Source organism: Bos grunniens, chromosome 19, assembly GCF_055505025.1.
Source record: "Bos grunniens cultivar Pamir isolate PY7600 chromosome 19, Bosgru_T2T1.0, whole genome shotgun sequence".
NCBI lineage: Eukaryota > Metazoa > Chordata > Mammalia > Artiodactyla > Bovidae > Bos > Bos grunniens.
Window position 1 is genome coordinate 22,533,502 of NC_141183.1, and position 19,969 is coordinate 22,553,470.

A 19,969-nucleotide genomic window follows, 5' to 3' on the forward strand; every position below is an offset into this window, starting at 1 on the left:
GTACTTTAATGGGTGGTGCATTTTTTTACTTACCTTAGAACAGTGTAATGAGAACTACTCCCAGTTTAACGATTTAAAGTTTAGGAAACACCTTGAATCCTCAAAGCACTGGTGCGCTTAAAGTAAAAATAATGACACACCATTACTGCAAAAAACAAAGCAGTAGAACCTAAAAGCTAAGAACCTAAAGAGCTACTCAGTAAAAGGAACAATCACCTGTTTAATAATATGTCCCCATCAAAGGCAGTCTAAGGGAGAATCCAAAGCAAGCAAAACACTGGACAACAAATAATTGAATATAAAGATTCAAGAATGCACACAGTTTAACAGAGACTGCCAAGATAAGCAAGAAAGTTGTAAATAAAAGTCAGTGACTTGGGCCTAAAGCTCAGCAAGCCAAGAAATATTTTTGAAAGCATCTATACCTTCCCAAAAAAACCCACTTTTTATAAATTGCTGCAAAATGCCCATAACATAAAATTTACCATCTAAATGATTTTTCAGTGTACAGTTCAGGAATGTTATGTACATTCACATTGTTATGTGACCAACCTCCAGAACTCCTTTCTCTTAGAAAAATAAAACCCTGCACCCATTAAACAACTAATTTCCCCTCCCCCAGTCCCTGGTAACAACCATTCTATTTTTGGTCTCTGCATTTGACTACACCAGGTACCTCATAAATAGAATCATGCAGTATTTATCTAAAAAGAAAAAAAAAAAAAAAAAAAACACTTTCAAACCAGAGAAACTACTAGCAGAGGCAAATGGAAATAATCTAAAGAACAAAGGGACAGAAAAACAGGAAGCAGAAAGTGAACAATGGGGGAGGATTCTAGATTTCAGTACCTATGAAATATGATCTCAACCATAACGTTAGTTATCAGAAGCGGATCAAGATCCTCTTTTCTTTTATACAAAAACAGAAAAAACCTGAACAGAGAGTAGACTGGAAAACTCCAGATTTGGGTACCTGCAAAACAACTCCACTGGTACTCAGAAGTGAATCACAAAAAAATTTTTTTTAATAAAATAAAAAATAAAGTAAATTTAGGGAATTTCCTGGCAGTCCAGTGGTTAAGATTCCGCGCATCCACTACAAGGGACACAGTTTGCTCTCTGGTTGGCGAACTAAGATCCCGAGTGCCTCATGGTGCAGCCAAAAATAAATGAATGAATGAATGAATGAATAAATTTTAAAAGAAGCAATTCAGATCCTCTTCTCTAGGTATCAACAAAATCAACATTATCTCTTCATTTCTGAAGATCTGAGTCTAAAGAAGGAAGTTGATGTTGTTGACTTAAAAAAATAGTCACAACCTAGAAAAGGCAACCCACTCCAGTGTTCTTGCCTGGAGAATCCCAGGGACCCGGGAGCCTGGTGGGCTGCCGTCTATGGGGTTGCACAGAGTCAGACACGACTGAAGCGACTTAGCAGCAGCAGCAGAAGAAGTAGAGAGTCATGCTTTAGTTGGTGGGGATTTTAGGGCCTGAAGCCTGGGAACAAAACATAACTCTCAGCTTCTAGGCTGTGACTGTTTTTTAAGTCACCAGTATCATTATATCATACCCAGTTCAATCAGAAAGAAAAGCATCTTTGCAGCACAGCATCACACCACTAACTCTGATCTGATACTAAAACAACCTGCCTCAACACTTTCTCAATCTTTCTTAGACTTTCTCTGAGCAAATAAATGTCATTAAGATCTAATAATGCATACATATAAATGTGGAATACTATTGTTTCAGAGTTTCTTAGTAACAGTAAAAATATCTAATTTGATCTCAAAATATTATACAAAGAAAGACAATCATCTAAAGTCACAAACCAAAAACCTTAGAAATAGGCAATTGAAACCATCAGAGAAGGACAAGCAAACCAGAAAGAAATGCTGATGCTAAAGCTCATTTCACCTTAAAGAGAACAATATGAACAAAAAGTCACAAGTTTGATGGGAAATTTCCATTCTCATCATATTAAGTATACTTTAATTACACCTGTTAATCTGGGGATATGCCCTGCAATTGGGAAATCATGAAGCAAATTTAACACAATTACTCTTTCAGACAAGAGTTATCAGTCACCAACCCTCTGAAAGATTAAAACTGTAATTCTGAAAAATAATTTTTTTTTGCTTTGCTCCACCTTATTTCTTTTCTTAATTTAGTAGAGGCCCAGAGGCTCTGACCTAGCTTCAGAGAATGAGCCAGTAGAGTGGGTTCAGAGGGAAAAAAGTTATCCAGTTGCAGATTAGCAAAGGTGTTACAGGGATTAAGAAGTGACACGGCAAAGGAACACCCTAAAAGTGTGTATATAAGGGCCCAAAAGGCAGCCTGCAAATAGGTTCTTCACGATCACCTCTCCTACTCACCTGGACAAGCCAGACCTTCGCAGGAACACTATGTCTTGCTCATCTCGCGTGTCCTCCTCCAGGGCTGGAGGCAGCAGCTCGGTCAGAGTGTCTGCTGGTGGCAGCAGCTTCAGCAGCGGAAGCAGAATTGGTCTCGGGGGAGGCTCTGCCAGGGGCTTCCGAGGAGGGGCCGGCAGCTATGGCCTGAGTGGGGGCTCAAGCGGAGGCTTTGGAGGGGGGTTTGGTAGCTGCTCAATAGGGGGCGGTTTTGGAGGAGCTTCAGGTTCTGGGATTGGCTTTGGCGGGGGCTCTAGCTTTGGTGGGGGTTCTGGCTTCGGCGGGAGTGCGGGATACGCTGGAGGCGCTAGTGGAGGTTTCTACAGCTATGCTGGTGGTGTGGGTGGTGGCGTGGGTGGCGGCCTTGGTGACGGGGGGCTTTTCTCTGGAGGTGAAAAGCAAGCCATGCAGAACCTCAATGACCGGCTGGCCAATTACCTGGATAAAGTCAGAGCCCTGGAAGAGGCCAACGCTGACCTAGAGAACAAAATCAAGGAGTGGTATGAGAAATTTGGGCCCAGGTCTGGAGATGGTGGAGCTGGAAGAGATTACAGCAAATACTATCCAGTCATTGAAGATGTCAGGACTCAGGTGAGACACTAGCCATGCTGAGTTTCTATTATTTCTATATCTTTCCCATTTATTCAGATCATGAATGATGACTTTAAGTCACAGAATTATTTGAAAACATATTTGTTTTGTTGTATGTATAAAACGGGATGTGGTGTGCTTTAACTGTGACACTGTGTACAAGACATCCAAACATATTAATTTTGTTTGCATCTCACATTTGAGTATTTCCACAGAAGAGTAGAATTTACACAATGCCAGGCAGCTAATTAACCTAAGAGTGATGGCTATAAGTCGACACTATCTTCCTCTAATTTTTCATCACAATTAATTCTGGCAGATTGGTGTCCTTTAGCCTCTTACTAGATTTAAATAGCTTTACAGATATTTTTCTTCCTAGAAAACCTGGTGCAAATATTGTATGAGAATGTGATGGAGTCTAACATGCTTAGACATAGTTGTATGGGAAATATAGTTTTAAAGACTCTTTTGGAAGTGAAATTCATGTTTCACACTATTTTCTGAAAAAGCTCATAGAATAACTGATCTTCCAAAACAGCAAAAATATGTAGAGGATTGTGTTCTGGGAAACAATGTTCCATGCTCATTCCAGCAAATGTGCAGGCTGCTAATTTTTGCAGAAGGATGTTAGTCTAAAGTACATTAGGGTCATCAATGCAGGTGTCATTACTAAGCAAATTTTCAAAGCAAGTCACCTTTAAAGGTTAACTCAGGAGACATCTACTCTCACAGATGGGCATGTAGACATAGGTTTAAAAAAAAAAAGCAACCACGATTTATTCACTATTATTGTCTTGTCTAGATCATTACTGCCACCATTGAAAATGCTGGGATCGTTCTGCAAATTGACAATGCCCGACTGGCTGCTGATGACTTCAGACTGAAGTAAGAAAAGTGAAGACTTGAAAACAAACATTGTAGGAAAAATAAAATCCAATCCCTTGGCTTAGTTTATTCTAAATTTTAAAGAAATCTTTTATGGGATCAAGACCTAAATTCACAAGGGTACATTTTACAAAACCCTCATTCCACAAACAAGAACAGAACAAAGGCAATTTCAGGATGAAATTTTTGTTATCAAAAATGTTGGCCATCAATAGAGTTAATGTACGGTTCAGGTTTTGTTTTACAAGGGGAAAACTCCTAAGAGAAAACTTATCGTTCATTGATCAAATTGCTCGGGGGAGAAAAAACATTTTTTTGCATATGTGAGAATGCACTGTGCTCTTTGAAATGGGCTGTACTGTGCTCTTCCAGATATGAGAACGAGCTGCATCTCCGGCAGACCGTGGAGGCTGACATCAATGGCCTGCGGAAAGTCCTGGATGACCTGACCATGACTCGCTCTGACCTGGAGATGCAGATTGAGAGCCTCACTGAGGAGCTGGCCTACCTGAAGAAGAACCACGAGGAGGTAGGAACGGGGTCCACATTAATCAACAATGCTGGCCTACAGAGGTTCCCCCACATCCATTCTATAAAAATAAAATAAATTCCATCTGGATGGACTTTCAACTTCTGTAACCAGGAGGAAAAAAAGTAATCCTGAGAAAATTATGTGTGAATTTGGTGGGTTGTTTTTTTTTTCCTTTCGGTGTCCTAGTTTCAACTTTTTGTTGGCTTATGCACATCTTAGGAAATCATTGCTTTTCAAGTTTCTCTTTTCTTTGTTGGCTGCACTGGGTCTTCATTGCTTCATTTCTCTAGTTGCGGCGATCGGGGACTGCTCATTATTGCGGTGGCTTCTCTTGTTACAGAGCACCGGCTCTAGGGCACACCAGTTTGAGTGGTTGTGGCACCCAAGCTCTGCACTGGCAGGTGGATTCTTAACCACTGGACCACCAGGGTAGTCTGGGAAGTCGTTGCTTTTCATCACTATGGTTCTTTTTGCTTCGGGCTAGGAAATGAAGAGTATGCAAGGAAGCTCCGGAGGGGACGTGACTGTGGAAATGAACGCTGCCCCGGGCACAGACCTGACTAAGTTACTGAATGACATGAGGGCTCAGTATGAGGAGCTGGCTGAGCAGAACCGCCGCGAGGCCGAGGAGCAGTTCAACAAGCAGGTAGATCATCACCCTGAGCCTCCAAGTCCATGGCCACATGTAAGCCACTTCCTGTCAATCCACCAGCGCACAATGACTGCATTTTATTTGTATTTAGAGTGCCTCACTGCAAGCACAGATCTCTACTGATGCTGGGGCGGCCAGTTCCGCCAAGAATGAGATCACAGAACTGAAACGCACTCTGCAAGCCCTGGAAATTGAGCTGCAGTCCCAACTGGCCATGGTTTGTACAAAGAACTTCTCGCAACTCTCCAACAGGGAAGTTGAGCAGTTGGTTTCCTTTCTTTGCCAAGATGTCCCACTTGGCATGTCATAAAAGCAGGATTAGGGAGGACTGTATTATGGTTGTCAAAATCATAAGACATTCCAGTTAAAGACAATGTATCTATTTCCATGAAAGATTTAGTTTAAAAAATAATGGCAAGAAAAATTAAGGAAGCAGAGAAAGCAATAGAGGTTGTAACTCATGGAAAGTGCATTTCTCCTAGTATTTTATAAAATGTATTTTTAAAAAATCACCCAATGATTTATTTTCATGGTGAAATTTTTATTTGCTTTTTCTCTTAGAAAAGCTCCCTGGAAGGGACCTTGGCAGACACGGAGGCCAACTACGTGGTGCAGCTGTCACAAATTCAGATGCAGATCAGCAGCCTGGAGGAGCAGATCTGCCAGATCCGGGGTGAGACCGAATGCCAGAACGCAGAATACGAGCAGCTGCTGGACATCAAGACCCGCCTGGAGATGGAGATTGAGACCTACCGCCGCCTGCTTGATGGAGAAGGAGGGTAAATGAAAGTCAGGAACATGCTAAATACAGACCTTGGTGTATTTGTGTTATGCAACCAAAAAGGGGCGTGGGGACCAGACTTGTATTTATAATGTAAGAGTGACATGGTCCAATGAAAAGACTGCTGCCATCATGGGAAAGAGTCCACTGAGTGGAGGGTTTCTCCTGCCTTTGCAAAGTGCAAAAAACAAACAGTTCTTTTTTTCTCCAGTGGTTCTGGTTTTGGAGGATCTGATTATAGACGTTCAGGATCCAGAAACATGGGATCCAGGGATTCATCCATGTCTGATGGCTCAAGATCTGGAACTTCTGTCCAAGGCAGAGGTAGATATTTTTTTCATGTTTCTGAGTTTTTATAATTGAAACATAAAGACATGCTTCGCTTTTCATACAAAAAGAATGTACTGTTGTTATATACTTATCTAGATAGAACATACTCAGTGAATATATTCAGATTTCTCTTGATCTATGTTTCTGTGAGTTTCCAGACTGACATTGTGATTCTGCGATTTTCAGACCCAAGCAAGAGTAGAGTGACTAAGACCATCGTCGAAGAGGTGGTGGATGGCAAAGTCATCTCATCTCAAGTCAGCAATGTTTCTGAGGTGAAACTGAAATAAGCAATTTCCAGAGCAACAAGAGTGTCTTTCAGAGGAAAAAAAAAAAACTCTAAAGGACACCAATGAAGAAACTGCATCAATCTAGCCATCTTTCAGAATCACTTCAGGGAAAAGTATCTATCCAGAAATAGAAGACTAACCAATTTTCCTGCATCCTCTTCTTTTCTTATTAGAATGCTCTTGAAAAAGTTGAAAGACAGCTTTGCTCTAATTGTTTCTGTGCTTCAATAAACTTACTTTTGCAAGTTAATGAAATTATTCCTGAATTTTTTTTAAGAAATACAATACTTTAACCTAGAAATGAAGTTACCAGTTATGACCTAGCTGCATTATCATTATGAATAATAATGTATGTATTATACATTATTTATATAGTATCTTCTTCATGAGAATCAAAATTATAGCCATTTTGTATGTGAGAAATTTTAACATCACATTAGAACACACTGATAGTTGACATTAGACCTCAGGTCTCTACGACTGCAGTTAACAGTTCAGCCCAAAGAAGGATGAGATTATTTGAATAATCAATCTATAATAAATTAATGTCTAATTTCTTTTTTCTGCTTTTATTTTTGAGTTTTATTTTATATTAGAGTACGTTGTTGTTTAGTCACTAAGCCTCTTCCAACTCTTTTGCGACCCCATGGACTGTAGCCCGCCAGGCTCCTCTGTCCATGGGATTATCCAGGCAAGAATACTGGAGTGGGTTGCCATTTTGTCCTCCAGGAGATCTTCCCAACCCAGGGATTGAGCCCAAGTCTCCTGCTTGGAAGGTGGATTCTTTACCACTGAGTCCCCTGGGGCTCTTTTATATTACAGTTGATTTACAATGATGTGTTAGTTTCAGGTATACAGCAAAGTGATTCAGTTATACATACACATATATCTGTTCTTTTTCAGATTCTTAATATATAGTTTCTTTTTGTCCATCACTGAACTGGGGATTTCATGAGATAAAAAGAAACATAAAATATGTCTCTTACTTCAGAAAGTTTACATTTTAGATGGAAAGGAAAGCTAAAAGGGCAAAGAAGACAGCAGACAATACAGGGTGTTACTACCAAAGGGCTTGACCCCACAGTATCCACCAGAAGTGCCGCAGGAATCTGACAATCCACGTGTGCAGGACTCTTAGGAGAATGGTCAGAATAAAAATCTTAGGAAAGAAGACGGGATGTGTGATATGGTGCCAAATTTCTGAAAACTTTCAAAGTCCCAAAGAGAAGAGATGCTCAGAAATTTGCTCCCTTGTCAAATCTAGCCATATCTCTAACCAAAAATTGTCACCTAGCCAAGCTGGTGTTTCCTTTTCCCCTGTTCTCCACGGCTGAAGTCTTTTACCCCATCAGTGGTCCTCAGAGATCTGTCTTGCCTTGCTGGGAAAATGAAGCCTCTTAAAATAGGGTAGAGGGTGATACAGGTCAGTCTCAGGAAGAAACAGACAAAGGAGAAAGCCAGGTTCTATAAGGACTTTCCCACTTACGGAATTTAATAGGGCCAGATCACAAATTAGATCATCAATCCCACAAGCCAGTCCTCAAGAAAAGAACATGGAGCTTGGCACAAAAACTCAAATTAAATATTACAAAAGGGTAAACTTGAATGTAATTCATGTAAATTGTACCTTCAAATATAAAGTCAGTAAGAGCTGTATGAGCGTATCATACCTTAATAATAAAAACAACCAAATAATGTAGCTTTTTTCTTATAGGCACATTGAATAAAAAATTAAAATGAACCTAAAAGCACCCTGTAACCAGAGAATGAAGTTAGTACCTAAGCATCAACCACTATTCCCAGAAAAAGAGCAACAGTGTCTCAAGTCAAACATGTGTTTCCCATCAAAGCATTATTACAGCAAGTTAAACTTGGATGTTTCTTCTCTGCTGAAAAGTTAAGAAATGTAAACTGGCTGATTCAGCTTTGATTAAAGACAGAAGGACAGACTTGGAAACCAGCTTATATGTGACCTCCCATCCTTTGGGCCATCATGGTCACATCAAGAAAGCCTCTCTCCATGAGTCGTCCCAGGTCCAGTCTTCCAGTCCTGTACTACCGGGGACCTATGTTTATGGCTAGTATTAGCTTCACGTCAGGGCAAAAGTATGTGGCTACTCTGAAGATTATCTTTAGGTGAAACCCTCATTCTGGGTTTCCTTGGCATGTGTGGAGATGCTGCATTTGTACTAAATGATGGTTTACAGATACGGAAAGGTCTAGTTCATAAGCGCCAACTTGCTGAGATGCAGTAGAATATGTTATGAGCTCATTCAATTTTAAAAATTGAAATTATTGAATCATTTTGGATTGTAAAATTTATTTAGAGAGCTGAATAAATACTAAGGACAGGGTGTTCATATGTTATTGTTTGACATTTCAAAGACAGGTACTGGATTCCAGCCTAGTTGTTATTCAGACTGTTGTTATTCCAGACTGTTGTTATTCAGTCTCCAAGTCATGTCCAACTCTTTGAAACCCTGTGGACTGCAGCACACCAGGCTTCCCTGTCCCTCACCATCTCCCGGAGTTTTCCCAAGTTAATATCCACTGAATCAATGATGCCATCCAACCATCTCATCCTCTGTTGTCCCTTTCTCCTCCTGCCCTTAATCTTTCTCAGCCTCAGGGTCTTTTCCAATGGATTCCACTCTACCCACCACAAAACTTATCCAAAGATCTGGAAACTGTTTTAAGGAAACTGCAACAGTTAAGTGTAAAATGTTATAATATATTATAACAAAGAGTTATGATGTGGATATCCTAAAAAATTAAGAGAACAAGGCCACTTCCTTTGGGAAGCTAATTCATCAGAATGATAGGGAGAAGAGTTCTCTCAGAGACTGACCATTCCTCACAGTGTGACAATTAAGATCTGTCAGATTCTTTAATATGCTTAGACCCAGAGATCTGGTATTTGCAAGGATCTTTGTTACATTATTTTCTAACAAAGTAAAAGCATGGAAACAGCCTGAAAGGCCATCAATAAAGAATAAACTATGTGCATACAGACAATGGAATATAATGTAGACATTAGTAAGAATGCATTAAATAGAGATAAACACACAGACATACAGAACAGACTTGTGGTTGTCAAGGGGGAGGGGAGGAGAGGGGTCGAGTGGGGTGTGGGGTTAGTAGATGCAAACTCTTATACAGAGAGTGGATAAACAAGGTCCCACAGTACAGCACAGGGAACTATATTCAACGTCCTGTGAGAAATCATAATTCAGTTCAGTTCAGCCGCTCAGTCATGTCCGACTCTTTGCATGCCAGGCCTTCCTGTCCATCACCAACTCCCAGAATTCGCTTAAACTCATGTCCATTGAATCAGTGATGCCATCCAACCATTTCATCCTCTATTGTCCCCTTCTCCTCCTGCCTTCAATCTTTCCCAGCATCAGGATCTTTTCCAATGAATCGGTTCTTCACATCAGGTGGCCAAAGAATTGGAGCTTCAGCTTCAGCATCAGTCCTTCCAATGAATATTCAGGACTGATTTCCTTTAGGATGGACTGGTTTGATCTCCTTGCAGTCCAAGGGACTCTCAAGAGTCTTCTCCAACATCACAGTTCAAAAGCATTAATTCTTCAGTGCTCAGCTTTCTTTATGGTCCAACTCTCACATCCATGCATGACTACTGGAAAAACCCTAGCTTTGACTAGATGAATCTTTGTTGGCAAAGTAATGTCTCTGCTTTTTAATATGCTGTCTAGGTTGGTTGTAGCTTTTCCTCCAAGGAGCAAGCATCTTTTAATTCCATGGCTGCAGCCACCATCGGCAGTGATTTTGGAGCCCAAGAAATGAAAGTCTGTCACCATTTCCATTGCTTCCCCATCTATTTGCCATGAAATGATGGGACCAGATGCCACGATCTTAGTTTTTTGAATGTTGGCTTTTAATCCAACTTTTTCCCTCTCCTCTTTCACTTTCATCAAAAGGCTCTTCAGTTCCTCTTTGCTTTCTGCCATAAGGATGTTGTCATCTGCATATCTGAGGTTATTGATATTTCTCCTGGCAATCTTGATTCCAGCTTGTGCTTCATTCAGCCTGACATTTTGCATGATGTACTCTGCACATAAGGTAAATAAGCAGGGTGACTATAATATCCAGCCTTGATGTACTCGTTTCCCAATTTGTAACTAGTTCATTGTTCCATGTCTGGTTCTAACTATAGCTTCTTGACCTGCGTACAGATTTCTCAGGAGGCAGGTCAGGTGGTCTGCTATTCCCATCTCTTGAAAAATTTTCCACAGTTTGTTGTGATCCACACAGTCAAAGTTTTGATGTAGTAAATAAAGCAGACGTAGATATTTTTCTGGAACTCTCATGCTTTTTCTATGATTCAAGGGATGTTGGCAATTTGACTCTGGTTCCTCTGCCTTTTCTAAATCCAGCTTGAACATCTGGAAGTTCATGGTTAATGTACTGTTGAAGCCTTGCAGAAGCCCAAAAAAGATGTCGTTTTCATTATAGGGGACTGGAATGCAAAGGTAGGAAATCAAGAAATACCTGGAATAACAGGCAAATTTGGCCTTGGAGTACAGAATAAAGTAGGGCAAAGGCTAACAGAGTTTTGCCAAGAGAATGCACTGGTCATAGCAAACACTCTCTTCTAACAACACAAGAGAAGACTCTACACATGGACATCACCAGATGGTCAACACCAAAATCAGATTGATTATATTCTTTGCAGCCAAAGATGGAGAAGCTCTATCCAGTCAGCAAAAAGAAGACTGGGCACTGACTGTGGCTCAGATGGTGAACTCCTTATTGCTAAATTCAGATTTAAATTGAAGAAAGTAGGGAAAACCACTAGATCATTCAAGTATGACCTAAATCAAATCCCTTATGATTATGGAAATGACAGTGGAAGTGACAAATAGATTCAAGGGATCAGATCTGATAGACAGAGTGCCTGAAGAACTATGGATGGAGGTTCATGACACTGTACAGGAGGCAGTGATCAAGACCATCCCCAAGAAAAAGAAAAGCGAAAAGGCAAAATGGTTGTCTGAGGAGGCCTTACAAATAGCTATGAAAAGAAGAGACATGAAAGGCAAAGGAGAAAAGGAAAGATATACCCATTTGAATGAAGAGTTCCAAAGAACAGCAAGGAGAGATAAGAAAGCCTTCCTCAGTGATCAATGCAAGGAAATAGAGGAAAACAATGGAATGGGAAAGATTAGAGATATCTTCAAGAAAATTAGAGATACCAAGGGAACTTTTCATGCAAAGATGGGCACAATAAAGGACAGAAATGATATGGACCTAACAGAAGCAGAAGATATTAAGAAGTGGCAAGAATACACAGAACTGTACAAAAAAGATCTTCACGACCCAGATAATCACGATGGTGTGATCACTCACCTAGAGCCAGACATTCTGGAATGTGAAATCAAGTGGGCCTTAGGAAGCATCACTACGAACAAAGCTAGTGGAGGTGATGGAATTCCAGTTGAGCTATTTGAAATCCTGAAAGATGATGCTGTGAAAGTGTTGTACTCAATATGCCAGCAAATTTGGAAAACTCAGCAGTGGCCACAGGACTGGAAAAGTACTGTTGAAGCCTGGCTTGGAGAATTTTGACTGTTACTTTGCTAGCCTGTGAGATGAGTGTAATTGTGTGGTAGTTTGAACATTCTTTGGCATTGCCTTTCTTCAGGATTGGAATGAAAACTGACCTTTTGCAGTCCTGTGGCCACTGCTGAGTTTTCCAAATTGGCTGACATATTGAGCGCAGCACTTTTAGGACTTAGAATTGCTCCGCTGGAATTTCATCACTTCCACTATCTTTGTTCGTAGTGATGCTTCCTAGGGCCCACCTGACTTCGGACTCCAGCATATCTAGATCTAGGTGAGTGATCACACCATCATGGTTATCTGGGTCATTAAGATCTTTGTTGTATAGCTCTTCTCTGTATTCTTGCTACCTCTTCTTAATATCTTCTGCTTCTGTTAGGTCCATACCATTTCTATCCTTTATTGTGCCCATCTTTGCATGAAAAGTTCCCTTGGTATCTCTAATTTTCTGGAAGAGATCTTTAGTCTTTCCCATTCTACTGTTTTCTTCTATTTCTTTGCATTGATCACCGAGGAAGGCTTTCTTATCTCTCTTTACTATTCTTTGGAACTCTGCATTCACATGAATATATCTTTCCTTTTCTCCTTTGCCTTTAGCTTCTCTTCTTTTCTCAGTTATTTTTAAGCCCTCCTCAGACAACCATTTTCCCTTTTCACATTTCTTTTTCTTGGGGATGGCCTTGATCATGTACAATGTCATGAACCTCCATCCATCGCTCTTCAGGCACTCTATCAGGTCTAATCCCTTGAATTTGTTTATCACTTTCACTGTGTAATCATAAGGGATTTGATATAGGTCATATCTGAGTGGTCCAGTGGTTTTCCCTACTTCCTTCAATTTAAGTCTGAATTTGGCAATAAGGAGTTCATGATCTGAGGCCACAGTCAGCTCCTGGTCTTGTTTTTGCTGACTGTATAGCAAAAACACTATTTATTATGATAATCATAATAGCAAAGAATACATATATATACACATACAACTGAATCACTTTGCTGTACAGCAGAAATTAACCAGTACTGTAAATCAACTATACTTCAATAAAAAATAAAATTTTAAAAATGCATTGAATTTCTGTGTACTAACCTGTGTGTGAGTATTAAGTCGCTTCAGTCGTGTCTGACGCTTTGGGACCCTGTGAAATGTAGCCCACCAGGCTCCTCTGTTCACTGGATTCTCCAGGCCAGAATACTGGAGTGGGTTGCCATTCCCTTCTCCAGGCGATCTTCCCGACTCAGGGACTAAACCTGTGTCTCTTATGTTTCCTGCACTGGCTGCCAGGTTCTTTACCACTGTACCCCCTGGGATCTTCCCTGATAGCTCGGCTGGTAAAGAATCTGCCTGGAATGTGGGAGACCTGGGTTCAATCCCCGGGTTGACCAGATCCCCTGGAGAAGGGAAAGGCTACCCACGCCAGTATTCTGGCCTGGAAAACTCCATGGACTGTAGTCAGACACCACTGAGTGACTTTCACTTTCACTTTTCCACCTAGGAAGCCATGTGGTAACCTGCAGTAATCTACAATATTTTGTTAAGTATAAAAAACAAATGCTCAGTCAGTACACATAATATATTTTTGTAATATATATAGAAGGGAGAGAAGAAAGAGTAACCCTTAAGTATTTTTATGTGTTTGTATGAGTGTAGAAAAATATGCCTACACGAAAAGATTAGCTGTGATTACCTAGTGGGGCCTGGTGAGGAACTGGTGGGCAGGGGAAGAAGAATGTGCAATTTTTCTTAATACATCTGTTAATGGCTATACTGAGTCTATGGAGTAGGCATTGCTTTTGTATTTAAAAGTAACTTAGAAAAAGTGCAACTGTACGTGCTTCCTCTCATGATGCAAAAGCATTACAATGAACTAATAAGTCTATAACTATAAAAGCTAGGTGTTTTTATAAGTGATGGCAGCATAACAACTTTTTTTTAAATTTAATAGTGGGGTTTAGCCGATTAACAGTGTTGTGAAGGCCTAACAACTTTTTGAGCCAACGAAAAAAAGAGGAAGAAGATGAATTCAGAAAAGAAAAGGAATTTGCATTTCCTAAGCACTTGTTATACATGTAAATACTTTGTTGTTGCTGTTCAGTCATTAAGTCATGTCTGACTCTTTGCAACCCCATGGACTACAGCACACCAGACTCGCCCGTCCTTCACTATATCCTGGAGTTGGCTCAAATTCATGTCCACTGAGGAAGTGATGCTATCTAACCGTCTCATCCTCTGCTGCCCCCTTCTTCTTTTCCCTTTCAATCTTTTCCAGTGAGTCAGCTCTTCACATCAGGTGGCCAAGGTATAGGAGTTTCAGCTTCAGCATCAGTCCTTTCAATGAATATTCAGGTCTGACTTCCTTTAGGATTGACTGGTTTGATCTCCTTTCAGTCCAAAGGACTCTCAAGAGTCTTCCCAACACCACAGTTCAAAAGCATCAATTCTTCAGTGCTCAGCTTTCTTTATGGTCCAACTCTCACATCCATACGTAAATTAATGTTTACCGTTTCCTATATTCAAATCACAATGTAGCCTCATTCTGTAAAAAGTACCCAAAAGAGAACTATGTATATTTCCATTTTTCCAAAACGACCTTTCCCCCAACTAAAGTAAATAAGCAGGGTTTAAAATTCCCAGAACACTCCTCCATCTGCCTCAACAGGAGGAAATTGTCAAAGCTGGAAACAGGAAGTGCTAACAGAGGTGGCCCTCAGCCTGAGTTCAGAACAGAAGACAGGATACTAAATGCCCCTTTGGCCATTAAAACTGAAGCTGGATTTCTGATAGTGGGCAAAACAAGGGGAAGACCAGCTTTCAAAGTAGGAAAGGAGATGTTTCCTGGTAAAGTCAAGTGTGGCATCTTGAAGTGAGCTTCATAATCTTACCTTGGTTGCAAAGGTGGAGGATGAAACAGGCGAGGCAAATATTTTCATTTAAACTAAATTTTTATGCACAAAAAGTATAGATGATATGCATTATAAGCAAGAGCCATTCTAAAAATTTTATAATAAGATGGTGAGGAGATCTTCTGCAAAGAACTTTGTAAAGATCTGATACATGTTTTGAGAGATGTAATCATAGTCTAAGCATTCCCTCTTATCCTTGAAAGCAATCTATATGTACAATACATAACTGAGATTATTAGTACCTGGAATTCACTGGCCTTGTGGAAAGAGGTTGTCATACTCTCACAATCTCTGTCAATTAAGCCTGGCATCTTCATCTTTAGAAACATATCTTTTTTAGCTTCACTTGTTGCTGACAGCTATCTGTGAAATAAATTACTTCAAATAATGTTTTCTTAGTATGCCTAAGATCGAAAGGTCAGATTGTTAAATCTCCATGTTTTTATCAAAAACTCCGTTGCACCATTTCAAAATGAGGTCATTTGGCTTTCCCCATAGGGTGTTCCACATCTAAAAGTTTCTGTAAAGATCCAGTGTTAATGCTTGTGATTTCTATCACAACCATAGCATGGGCTTCCCGGGTGGCTCAGTGGTAAAGAATCTGCCTGCCAATGCAGGACACACGGGTTCAATCCCTGGGTCAGGAAAATCCCCTGGAGGAGGAAATGGCAACCCACTCCAGTATTCTTGCCTGGAAAATTCCATGGACAGAGGAGCCAGGCAAACTACAGTCCATGGGGTCCCAAACAGTCAGACATGACTGGGCAACTGAGCACAAACCACTTTGCTGTACACTAGAATCTCATACAACATTGTAAATTAACTATGCTTTAATCTAAAAAAAAAAAAATCACACAATTTTAAAGAGTTGGATAGGGACTTATTTCAACCTCAAACCCAGAACAGAAATTCTTCCTGAAAGATGATTCTAGGCCTCTAGCCTCCAGCTGAAGGTGCCCAGAGCTTGGAAAGTTCCTGACTTGGTAAAACAGGTCATCCAATTTAAGAACAGATGTAGTGTTAGAAAAGTCTTCCTTATGTCAAACCAGACTTGTCTCCCTGTGTAACTTCCAGCAATTATTGGATCCTGGCTCAGGCTTTGGGAGCAGTTTTTTATACGCTGTGTATCTTCTCTTTTTTCTAAATAAAAATTCCAGTTTCTTTAGCCTCATCTGACATTGTTTCATTCATTCACTCTTCATTATCTGGATCACGTGTTATTGACATAATGGACATATTTGCAGTTAAACAGTATCCTAAAATATAGCACCCAGAAGTAAACCCCTGGTTCAAGAGTAGAGGGAGAATGGCCCCTGGACTCTGATTCCTTTACTGTATGTAGTCTCAGCAGCAGGCACTAGTCTGTTGGGGAACTTCTGCAGAGAAACTTTATCCTTCACCTGATGTTTTGTTCTCTTTGTGTCTTTAACTTATAGAACTTCACTTTTAAAACTTCACTTATTTTACAAAATCTAATTTATTGGGCATCATCCTTTCAGCCTGAAAGATTTTGTAATATACTTTCAAGTCTCTCACTCAACATATTACATATATTTGGGATCATTTAGAAGAAAAGTAACAGTCATGAAACCTAAAAATGCAGATATCATCACCCTCATGGCCCCACACAGGCCAATAATAGCTATCAGCCTGACATCTGTGTTTCCTAAATATGCCATTTGAGGACTTTACTCTGTGTGCAACTGTTTCTACTTTAACAGAAGTTTTAAGGGATGTTTACTTGATGGCTGGGGTGTTCGAAGACACAGGAACAGGCTCAGATTCCACCTTAAGTACAGTGAAGCCAAGGCCACGCAGAGAGAGAACATCAAGTAACACCCAGGTTATTGACCAAAAATATTGTCTTTCTAGTCGGACAGCTTTCATTAAAGATAGATAGACTATATATAAAACAGAAACAGACTCAGATGTAGAGAATCGACTTGTGGTTGCCAAGGGGGAGAGGCAGGTTGGAGAGGGATGGATTAGGAGTTTAAGGTTAGCAGATGCAAATGATTGTGTGTAGAGAATAAATAAACAACAAGGTCCTACCATACACAGAGGGAACTCTATTCAATATCCTATGATAAACCATAACTGAAAAGAATATGAAAAAAGAATGTGCATATATGTATAACTGAATCACTTTGCTGTACAGCAGAAATTAACACAACATTGTAAATCAACCAAAAAACTGAAAAAAAAAAGATGATAGATACGTGAACAATACATTCTGTAATATGGAAATCATGGAGGAAGGGGCTTCCCTATGTTAGTAAGAAATTGGGGGGGGTGGTGCTGGAAGTGCAGCATGGCATGGTTATTATCTCCAAGTAGAGTATTTCCACTACAATTCAGGATCTGCATAGAACAATTTAACTGCCAAACAAACAAGAAGCAGCCACTGCAGAGGTTTATAAGAACCTGGAGAAACTTATAAGCTTGCTGTTTAATACTAACTCAGTACACTATATTGTATCTATTCCACTTTAATTATTTGAGGGTCTTAAACTTTAATAAAATAAGACCACAAAATTAGCACTAATCGCTTCAGAAGTCCAAGGCAGGCTTCAAGAAAATTTTGAAACCTCACATTTTATTTTTCTACAATTGACAAAATTTAAGAAAAACATAACAAGAGAATATTAAAATGATTTAGACCCTTTTCTCTTCCTACGTTTTATTTTTACATACTGTACAGGGTGCATAAGCTAAGGATCGGCCACTTCCTATTCCTTCACAGAAATCCCTAAAGTTGATTTCAAATAACTTCATCTGAAAAGATAGCACTTATCACACAATTCCAAAGCAAAATAAAGTGTAATAATCACAGTCATAAAAAAATGCATGAGGGCAGAAATTCATAAGGGAAAATACAAGTTTCACTAGGTTGATATCATGTAAATATTCTCAGCTCCATTTCTCCAATATTAGATAATAGATATCTGAAGGTATTTTCTGTACTTTTAGGTAAATAAATTCTATGGAGTTTAACAAATAATTACCGAAACAATAATTTAATATTGTAGATGTCATTAAAAATCCTTAAGGTAACTCCATCAGAGATGAAACATCCACTTTATCCACTATAATAGGAGTTACTAATTGATCATTCTCTCAACACTCCCTTGAAACATTGGGTTTTGCAGTGTTGAAGCCTTTCTTCATGTCACACATTGCCCAAAAATCAAGTGTATGGCAATCAGACTCTCTTCAAGGGAAAAGAAGAATTGTAGGGGAAAATGTGGCTTAAGTGGCTTCAAGCCTTTGACTGTGTGGATCACAATAAACTGTGGAAAATTCTGAAAGAGATGGGAATACCAGAACACCTGACCTGCCTCTTGAGAAACATGTATGCAGGTCAAGAAGCAACAGTTAGAACTGGACATGGAACAACAGACTGGTTCCAAATAGGAAAAGGAGTACATCAAGGCTGTCTATTGTCACCCTGCTTATTTAACTTCTATGCAGAGTACATCATGAGAAACGCTGGACTGGAAGAAGCACAAGCTGGAATCAAGATTGCCGGGAGAAATATCAATAACCTCAGATATGCAGATGACACCACCCTTATGGCAGAAAGTGAAGAGGAACTCAAAAGCCTCTTGATGAAAGTGAAAGTGGAGAGTGAAAAAGTTGGCTTAAAGCTCAACATTCCGAAAACGAAGATCATGGCATCTGGTCCCATCACTTCATGGGAAATAGATGGGGAAACAGTGGAAACAGTGTCAGACTTTATTTTTGGGGGCTCCAAAATAATTGCAGATGGTGATTACAGCCATGAAATTAAAAGACACTTACTCCTTGGAAGGAAAGTTATGACCAACCTAGATAGCATATTCAAAAGCAAAGACATTACTTTGCCAACAAAGGTCCGTCTAGTCAAGGCTATGGTTTTTCCTGTGGTCATGTATGGATGTAAGAGTTGGACTGTGAAGAAGGCTGAGCACCGAAGAATTGATGCTTTAGAACTGTGGTGTTGGAGAAGACTCTTGAGAGTCCCTCGGACTGCAAGGAGATCCAACCAGTCCATTCTGAAGGAGATCAGCCCTGGGATTTCTTTGGAGGGAATGATGCTAAAGCTGAAACTCCAGTACTTTGGCCACCTCATGCGAAGAGTTGATTCATTGGAAAAGACTCTGATGCTGGGAGGGATTGGGGGCAGAAGGAGAAGGGGACGACAGAGGATGAGATGGCTGAATGGCATCACTGACTCAATGGACGTGAGTCTGAGTGAACTCCAGGAGTTGGTGATGGACAGGGAGGCCTGGCATGCTGCAATTCATGGGTTTGCAAAGTGTTGGACACGACTTTGGAGAAGGCAATGGCACCCCACTCCAGCACTCTTGCCTGGAGAATCCCATGGGCAGAGGAGCTTGGTAGGCTGCAGTCCATGGGGTCTCGAAGAGTCGGACACGACTGAGCGACTTCACTTTCACTTTTCACTTTCATGCATTGGAGAAGGAAATGGCAACCCATTCCAGTGTTCTTGCCTCGAGAGTCCCAGGGACGGGGGAGCCTGGTGGGCTGCCGTCTACGGGGTCGCATAGAGTCGGACACGACTGAAGTGACTTAGCAGCAGAGTGACTGAACTGAACTAAACTGGGAGCTTTTTCCACCAACTTTGGGAGTGCCAACTGAGGAGTAATTGAGAGAACAACATTTAGAGAAATCTAAATGTCCATCTCACAGTTTACCTAGACCAGGTGGGACTCTGGAGCAGGCAAACAGTACACTTGAATATAAAATCAAAGCATTGTATACAAAATTTTGGATCTGGGGCTAATGGTCAAGGAGAAAAACAGGACTACATGGGAATTACCTCATAGTTCAGTGGTTAGGACTCCAAACTTTCACTGCCAAGAGTCTGGGCCCTGGTCGAAGAAGTAAGATCCCTCAAGACACATGACATGGCCAGAAAAAGGGAAAAAGAAGTAAAACGGTTCTACAAGAAGTATTAATCAGATAATTGAGGAATTTCAAAACAAGATAAGAAATTTTGCTACTGCTGGACAAAAG

General features: G+C 40.3%; 1 protein-coding gene across 1 annotated transcript; it reads left to right on the top strand.

Annotated features, from left to right (window-relative positions):
- The first annotated feature begins 2,330 nt into the window (after positions 1 to 2,330).
- Positions 2,331 to 6,719, top strand: KRT24 (keratin 24). Its single transcript, XM_086357767.1, has 8 exons — positions 2,331 to 2,999; positions 3,802 to 3,884; positions 4,257 to 4,413; positions 4,901 to 5,062; positions 5,160 to 5,285; positions 5,630 to 5,847; positions 6,061 to 6,173; positions 6,366 to 6,719. Exons 1-8 carry the CDS (start codon positions 2,403 to 2,405, stop codon positions 6,467 to 6,469), a joined length of 1,560 nt encoding a protein of 519 aa, XP_086213893.1. The 5' UTR covers positions 2,331 to 2,402; the 3' UTR covers positions 6,470 to 6,719.
- The last annotated feature ends 13,250 nt before the right edge of the window (positions 6,720 to 19,969 follow it).

Bases quoted from the DNA above. Each gene is read 5' to 3' on its own strand.
- KRT24 (XM_086357767.1), top strand. From the start codon at position 2,403: ATGTCTTGCTCATCTCGCGTGTCCTCCTCCAGGGCTGGAGGCAGCAGC. The intron at 5,063-5,159 runs GTAGATCATCAC...ATTTGTATTTAG, and splicing joins AGGAGCAGTTCAACAAGCAG to AGTGCCTCACTGCAAGCACA. The intron at 5,848-6,060 runs GTAAATGAAAGT...TTTTTTCTCCAG, and splicing joins CTGCTTGATGGAGAAGGAGG to TGGTTCTGGTTTTGGAGGAT.